Genomic DNA, 8969 nt, shown 5'->3' on the forward strand with positions numbered 1-8969 from the left:
TTATCCTGGTCAGGGTTGCGGTGGATCCCGGGAACACTGGGTGTGAGGCAGGAATGCACCCTGAATGGGACTCCAGTCCATCATAAGGCACCATGCAAACATACATTCTTTTAGTGTAGCTACTAGCCAATTCACCTAAGGATACATTTTTCGGGAAGCAGGAGGAAACCGGAGAGCCCAGAGTAAATTCTACAGACACATGGAGAAATTGCAAAACTCCACACAGAGAAGTAACCCAAGCTCAGGATTAAACCACGGACGCTGTAGCTGTAAGGCGGCAATGTTACCTGCCCAATATACTCGTTTTAAAGCCATATGTGGTGTTAAAATCTCATCATGCTAATAAAATCATTTCACCATGTTCTACTGATTTTTTGTTGAGTGCTCTGATCTTTCATTAGATACAAGTTTGGTTTTATCTATTCATCTGTCTATTTATCCATGTATAACACCAATATGTGTGTGCATTTGCTGGAGTAATGCTCTTTGGGAGCATCGTTGATGTCTGTGTCAGCTGAGAGCTCTTTGGGCAGATGTTCCAGGCTCACATGAGTGATGCATAAAGGATGCGCCAGAGGGATGGTGACAAAACCCTTGTCACCCTTGAATGCCCAGCACTTTCCTGCGGACAGTACTTGCTGGGGGGAGATAAAAGAAGAAATAAGGAAGGGAAAATAATAAGAAAGCTGTTTTTTAACAAAATATATTCATAAATGCAGGCTTTTTAAAGACCATCCTTGATTTGAAACATTCCCAAATTATTGAAAGTGTCCCCTGAAAATTGATCCTTTTCATGTTTTTTGTTTGTTTGTTTGTTTTTGGGTTTTTGTTTTGTTTTTAACATTTATATATTTTATGTATCTATTGAGTTATTTTTGTTCTCTTAATTACTCATAGTTGATTTATTGTCTTTATTTTGCTATTATTGTTGTTGTTTTTGATGTTATTTTTATGTTTGTTGCTGCACAGTTTTCTTGTGATCATAAAGGGAAAATAATTAACTGTAAGGCTTATTATGTTAATGTTAAACTTTTTAAAAATCCAAATTAAGCAAGTGTTAGAAAAAATATTTAAATCCGTTAATTTTATGTGTTTTTCAAGGAAGCAAAAAAGGAGGGCGTTTATACCACCATACTCGATATTATTCATAATAATAGACTTGTAAACAGCATGCAGTTTGTGCGAGGATAAAGCTCATATTGCAGTGTTTCGCGTCTGTATGTCATAACCGCGTGATGACTTTGCGCATGCGCGATGGGTTGCCTCGAGTCGTAAACCGTTAACGCATGCGTGGTAGAGCTCAGGCGGGGGACGCGGAACAGTAACCACAGCATCCTGTTTACACTGGGAGTGGAGGGAAAGTTCAAATCAGGAGCTAAAATGATTTCAGTTCCTCTCGCATTTTAACATAACAGTCTGTGGTTGGTTTATGTTAATTCTGCTAAGATATGCCTCCGAATCTGGTTGACAGATGGGTCGAGGAGAATAATAACATCGCTAAAAAGTGGAAGGTATCATTAGCTCTTTCAGCTAACTGCATTAGGGTGAATCTCAAATTGCTCCAGACTCCCTACATCAGCGCACTACAGTGATCATAAAACAATGGCTTCTCCACCTTATAGAGTGCACTGGGTGTCTGTTAGGGAGCCATTTTGGATTCCGCCGTAGACAATTACCTTTATTTACTTGCTAGTTGGAGTCTTAATTTCATAAGGAGCTCTATAATGTTGTTTAATTTCAGGAATATGAAACTCGCCGACAGCCTCTTCGGGACATAAGAAAACACTGTTATACTGAGTGTCTCAAACTGCAACAAAAAGTTCAAGGTGCGAGTTATATTTTATACTCTTCAGTGTTGTGTAAGAGAAAATAGCCATCATGTTATCTCCTGTAGGGAGATATATGCTGCCTTCACGTGCTACCGGAATTATTGTCAAGACGAGTTTCCCACTAGGAAGTTGCACAAGAATGGCCCTTCAGGTTGGTAATTACGACTGGGAAACTCGGAAATAATTTTGATAATTCTGATACCCGAGTTTCCGAGATGGGAGGAGAGTCCAGTTTCTGTACTGAATGACAGGTTTTGTTCATTTTTCTAAATGCAGCTAATTGTTAGCACTTGCTGTTTTGGTCATATTCATGTATGTACCATATCAGCATCCATTTTCTGTACCGTGAAAATAGCTTGTATTTGACCAATGTAGCTTGTATTTGACCAAAATTTCATCGTCAGCAAGCTAGCTCACTGAGTAATATGTGTCATGGTGTCAAACTAAAAGTAAAAGAAAGACATAAATATGTGTGAATGAACCTGGCGTCGTCTATGTTTCATGTTCTTTCCGAACGACGAAGCATGTGAACACGACATACTCGTAATTACCACTTCAGAAGTGGGAAGTAGGATCATTCCCATAGCACATGAAGGACTGTAAGATTGTATTTACAAAATGTCTGACTTGTTTCTTGATCAATGCAGTGTTAATACAGTGTTAACATAATGGTCACCTAATGACAATAAGCTGCTATTAAATTGACAATAGTTACCTTTAGTTCTTAATACACAAGGAATTTGCACAAAATACCTACAGTAATACAATGATTTAAATCAGTGTGAGTTAGAGTTGATTCATTATGTCTGCACAAATTGCAAAGGAGTAGTAAACTACACAGAGATGTAATCTGAGGTCAAAATTAGGCTGCCAAACCTTACTTCAAGGGTGGCAGCTGCTCCCTCTTTGCCACCCATGTGGCCACACTCTTTAATCACACTAACACTACCATACTAAGCATGTCTAAAACCGGACATATTATTTTATTCCTCCAACAGGTGTGCCAGCCCAAACAGGGCACCTTAAGCTTGAGATCGCCGTTACATACAATGCTTTGCTATTTTCGCTGAGTTGCGGCACACCAGACGAGACAAAGGATTGCATCACCAATATCCTAGTAAGAGGTAAAGCCTCATATTTATTGTAGTAGGAAAATAATGTGCAGATGGGAGTTATGTTTCTGAATACTTTGTTGTGTTCTTTCCTGTGTTTTTTAGCATTAGAGGCTGTACATAAGCAGGTGCCCAGTTATGATTTGGTTCAATTATGGCAAGTTGTGCTGAAGACTTTCGGTGGTACGGTATATGAGCCGTGGATCCATAAACTTCTGCTGATTCAGTGGGCAGTCTGGCTCTCCGAACGCCGCTATGAAGGAATCCTGCATTTGCTTCTGCAGGTTAATCACAAAGTATGTAATGTTAAAGATGACCATCTTATGGCATTAGTGCAAGAAAGAAAGACATTGCCAGTCACATGGCAGTGGACAGTGTTAAAAGGTCACTGTTTAATAAGATTGTATGCCCATTAGCCATTATAACATATACATCACTTTATTCATATCTAACATTTAAAATACTTCAGACAATAGCCTACAAACTGATTAATAACTTTATTGTACCTTTTCTGGTTGGCTTTACAACTATGCCAAAAACAAAACAACTACCCCAAAAAGACCACTTACATACACCCACACACATGGAGACATGATTCAGTAGTCTGAACAGAAAATGTGAGATATAAAAAACATAAGAACATTTTAAAAAATAAAAAAATAAAGGCGCTTTAAGCTCGTCATTAGGTGCAGTGAGCTATTAGGGTATGAATACATATATTGTTTTAAAAAATCTGACTTGAGAATGCATCAAAGCAACAGCTTGTGGAATAAAAGCATTCCTAAAAATATTCTTTTGAGCTATACGTTCCCTATATCGCCTCCCGGAGAGAAGATTGTCAAATTCACTGAAAAGGGAATAGGAAGGCTCGCTGAAAACCTGCTGTGGTTAAAAACCACATTAATCTCAGATAGCTGTCTCTGTGGTTTCCCTATAAATTTCTCTGCCATGTTAACAATCCTGGATAGTTTTCTTTTTTTCTCTATTCTTTAAGGGGGAAACTGTCCCTAAATGGTAATGGAGTAAATGGTAGGTGGATCTAATAGAATGACCAGTGAATGTAGCTACATGGTGGGGTGTTTCAGGAAATTGTCATCCCTAAATTTATCAATAACCCTTAAATATCCTGCCATGTGTTCCACACATGATGTGATGATGATTGTGTGGAATTATGATGATTGAAAGGAATGTGACTTTACATGTCATCATTTCAAATGATGGGTAAAAATGACAAAAATTGTATCCCTCTCTAGTTACCTATGGACTAGGCTGTATTTCTTTATACTTATTATAATTATGATTAACCTTACCTAGGACAGAGATTTTTTTTTATACATTAGTTTAAGTTTAGTTGTTTTTTTGCAATATTTTAACCATCTTGCTTCTTCTTCCACAAACAGAGCACACCATCAGGGGATCTGCTTGCAGAAACCCGAAACCTTACCTTCTCTATCGAAGAAGACGCCTCCCTGCTCACTGCTTTAGCAACCAAGGACCTCAAGGAGCTTTTGCATGTGTGCACTTTTATTTCTAATGGTATGTTGACTAAGCGCTGTGTGGCCATACTGAAAATCTGAGATGAAATTGTAAGCTGTTCATATGGGTATGTAATAATGTATATGTGCCTTAGGAGTGGAGCAGATGAAGGAAGAGAAATATATGGAGGCTCTCGTGGCTTTGCAGGAAGCCAGCACTCAGCCCTCACCCAGAGCTCTCTTGGCTCATGTTCACATGCTCACAGGCATTTGCTATGCCAAGTTGGTAAGAAGTTACTGCACTGCCAAATCTCCACAAAGTTCTCTACTCTCATCTGTATACAGTCTCCCCTGGAGGGATGTTATCTAGCTTCTGGTTACAGCAGTGGGAGATTTTATTTTGTGAATACATGATACAGTACAGTGCTAATTAGTACAACAAAAAAGTGTTATCTGTGATACATTTATTTTAGCAAGCATTGCTGGTTAGCCAGTTAAGGATTTATATCAGCCACAAATCCTTCCTTGTTACCATGACAACTGGACACTGCGTTTGAATAGTGCTGTTCAGAATATTGCAATTATACAACTTGAACGTCTTTGTTTGCCATCTTTTCATAGATTTGCTTAACATTTGTGAAACATCTGGGTAGAAATATTTATGTGTGTTTTCAGCAACAGCCCCAGAGTGCCCTTCAGTGTTACAGAAAGGCCTTGGAAGTGGATTTTCATTGCCACAGGGCCCTTTATCAGAGCTCACTAGTATACAGACAGCTGGGTAACACTAATGCAGAAATAGAGGCCTTGTATCTCCTGCACTCTGTAAGTGATCTTACTACAGATGTACTATAATCTATACAAGTGACTTTGGTTCTTTTGGCTCTTTTTTGATTATTTTTTAATACATTCCTTGTTATATTTCTGAATTCAGTATAAAAATAAACCTGTGGTTTGTATTTATTTATTTATGCTTTTTACAGGCTGTAATGTTGCATGCTGAGAGTGATCCATCAAGTACATCAGTGCCATTGATATCTCCTGATATACTGCTTGGTAGTAAACAAATCGGCTTCATCTGCCAAATTCCATCTCCTCTTCATATATTACACACTCTGGGGCATAGATGTGTGCTAAATGACAGGCAAGTGCACTAAAATTAAGACCAGAGGGTGGGAAGGAATCCTTCTTTAAATTTCTCAGAAATGAGTACGCACAGTTCTGTGTTCTCGTGAACTTTTAAAAAAAAAAAATTGTTATTCTCAAATATGTATGTATAATTTTTCATCAGGACTTCAGAAGGAGCTGAATATTATCTCGACCTCTTGGCTTCTTTACAGTCAGACTCAAAACAAGTAAGTTAATTATTTCAGAGAGGTTATGATTTTCTGAATATGATATATATATATATATATATATATATATATATATATATATATATATATATATGTGTGTGTATGTATATACTGTGTGTGTATATATATATATATATATATATATATATATATATATATATATATATATATATATATAAAATGGCTTGCATATCTGATACAATGCAGATACCTGTGGATGATGGCTTGTCATTTCCAAGAATTCCAGTGATCTACCTTGAAGCAGCCTTTGCCCTTTTAAAAGCCAAACGTGTTTGGGATGCCCTTGCCATTTGTGATGAGGTCATTGCTAAAACTGTTGACATCCTCCCAGACAAATTGTTGATTACGCCATCGGCAGCTTCCAGAGAACTCGTACCTCCGATGTTGGAAGCTGATGCTCTGGAGGAGAAGCTGGAGTGTGTGCTCTGGTCTGGAGCTGCTTACTCCCTCCAAGGGCAGGCGCATTTCCAGCTCAAAGATACAAAAGAAGCATTGACCAATTTTACTAGGTAAAGCATATCTTGAAGCTGTCTGAATGGGATGAGTTTTCAAGTCATTTGTTTCGATTCTCTTACTCATGATGCATTTTGTGTATCCACTTTGCAGAGCTATCAATCAGTTGGTGAAAGTATGCATTAAACAGAAAGGTAAGCAGAATATTTCCTTATCTTACAGTATGAAATAAACTCTCACACAGCTTATCAGACAATCTCAGTTTTATGAGTGCCCAATAAATAGTGATCTAAATCATCTGTTTCTTATAACATGTATCCTGTGTGTATAGTATGTAATGTGACTGATGAATCTGTTTCCTTGGATTTCTTCTAATAACATTGCAGTCACTTTTTTAAAAATAAATATGTTCCTTGCAGTGAAAGATCGAGGAGCTGAGAGAGGAGCTGCTGATCACACAGTGATGTTCCTGGAAGCTCTGAAAGGAAAGGTGCTTGCATTTAGAGCTGTGTGTTTTGTAGAGAGAGACCAGTTGAAGGAGGCTTTAAGGGACTTTCAGCTCAGTCTTCAGGCCACGCCAGGTGAGCAAAAAGATACTTCTTCCGCCACTGAATCACCTGTCATTCCACTGATGTTACATTCACTTTCATTTTGTGATAAGCAGGTTATGTAACTTTATTGTTTATACATGAATAAGTCATAATAATTCAATAGAAAATTTCTTACATTATATATTTGTGGCTTAACATTCCCCTTAATATAAATGTGCATATTTTTATTAAATAATCTTAATGTTTGATCTAACATTGATCTACTACTGCAAATTCAGCTCTTCTGCTTTTGAATTACATCATCACTAGGAATAATGTTCTCAACCAAATTATGCCTTGGTTCTTATTTTACCAGGATGCAGAAACATTGAAATGTGGCTGGTGGAGATGATGTGGAGGCTGGACCGCAAGCAGGAGGCAGCGGCCATGTGGACGCAAATCCTTAATTCCACACAATCATCAACACCAATGTAAGCTAATGAATCCGTCATTTTTTGCATGTATGTACTGTATGTACGTGTTAGGCAATGCGTTACTACTTTTTGATCTGTATTTCAGAGATCTGCCTTTGTATCTGCAAACATGGAATGAGGATCCAACATCTTTTGACCAGAGCAGCCTGAAGAGGAAAATGGAGGAATTTATACAGAATAGTTTTGTAACAGCTTAGTAACATTGCATCATTCTCCTCTGAGCATTTACATAATGACTTTTGCTTGATTATCTTGATTATCCTGGTCATCCATCACAGGACATCACACACGCACAGCTGAGCCACCTACCAGCAATATTTGGGTAGGTGGCAGGAAACTGGAGTACATAAATGTAACTTATGGGTATGTGGGAATAACATGCAAAACCACACAGACTCAGGGGCTCAGGATCAAACCCTGGATTCGGGCACTACAAGGCATCAGCGCTACTTGCTGCACCACCTGCTGCCCTTTTTTTTCCTCGACATGTGGAATTGTATACAATGTATACCTAGAAAATAAACATTTTTAAGATTATTTGAGATTATTTTCAAAATTGTAAATACTTTGAAATACATGTTTTTGGGGTTAGAATAAAGATCATGCTATATTGCCAGAGAATGTATCATCATAAGAGTTTATAATGGCTTACTCTGTTACTAAGCAGATAGGAATTTAGTTTTGGGCATCACCTGATACCCAGAACTTTGATATCTTTGATATCTCAATAACTTTGATATATGGAAAAAGTAGAATCTGTGCATGCTTCATTCTCTGTTTAAAGATTATTTGTTACTATTTATCATATGTGTACAATGTGCCTTTATTATGAAATAACTTCAATAGCCAGTGTAAGTTTGGTAAAGGGAGCCATTTGACATTGGACACCTGACCATCACACCCATATATGCTTGATGAACATCCCATTCCAGATTTAGTCCCTTTTACTGTTATAATAAGCTCCACTCTTCTGGGAAGGCTTCCCACTAGATTTTGGAGTGTGGCTGTGCGGATTTGCACATTCAGCCACAAGAGCATTAGTGAGATCAGGCACTGATGTTAAATGAAGGGGCCTGGAGTGCAGTCGGTGTTCCAGTTCATCCTAAAAGTGATCAGTGCTGTTGAGGTCAGGGCTCTGTGCAGGACACCCAAGTTCTTCCACTCCAACCTTCACAAACCATGTCTTCATGGAGATTGCTTTGTGCACAGGGGCATTGTCATGCTGGAACAGGTTTGGGCCTCTTAGTTCCAGTGAAGGGAAGTTTGTAAAACTACAGCATACAAAGTCATCCAATACAATTGTGAGCTTCAAACTTTGTGGCAACAGTTTGGGGAAGAGCCATATATGGGTGTGATGGTCAGGTGTCCACACATTCATATAGTGTACTTTCTATGAAGAAACGAAGACGTACAAAAACAGGCAGCTTCAAAAGGTTCAGTCGATTAATGGTGAGCTGAAAACAACAGATTAGCTAAAAAAAAAAAAAAAGTGCATGAGCTGCATTTAAATCCGCATATTTCCGGTACTATATAGATATATTTCTCGTGCTAGGTCGTTGGAGTTACAGCAGCGGTGATGTTTACATGTTTAAAACCCGACCCTGAAGCCGTCAGCCTTCCATACAGGAATTACTCTATCTTACTCTTCACTTGGCCCAGTGATGGCTTAGCGCTGTAATCGGCGTCCACTGATTGGCTGATTT

At 38.3% G+C, this 8969-nt stretch overlaps 1 protein-coding gene across 1 annotated transcript; it reads left to right on the top strand.

Moving 5' to 3' along the window:
• Nucleotides 1–1247: 1247 nt before the first annotated feature.
• Nucleotides 1248–8637, top strand: fancg (FA complementation group G). Its single transcript, XM_026931398.3, has 14 exons — nt 1248–1511; nt 1742–1826; nt 2828–2953; nt 3047–3237; nt 4342–4477; nt 4572–4702; nt 5092–5238; nt 5397–5557; nt 5705–5768; nt 5976–6298; nt 6396–6436; nt 6662–6823; nt 7149–7263; nt 7352–8637. The coding sequence occupies exons 1-14, from the start codon at nt 1449–1451 to the stop codon at nt 7461–7463; spliced, it is 1857 nt and encodes a 618-aa protein (XP_026787199.3). The 5' UTR covers nt 1248–1448; the 3' UTR covers nt 7464–8637.
• Nucleotides 8638–8969: the final 332 nt, after the last annotated feature.

Source organism: Pangasianodon hypophthalmus, chromosome 24 (assembly GCF_027358585.1).
Source record: "Pangasianodon hypophthalmus isolate fPanHyp1 chromosome 24, fPanHyp1.pri, whole genome shotgun sequence".
In the NCBI taxonomy this organism is placed as follows: domain Eukaryota; kingdom Metazoa; phylum Chordata; class Actinopteri; order Siluriformes; family Pangasiidae; genus Pangasianodon; species Pangasianodon hypophthalmus.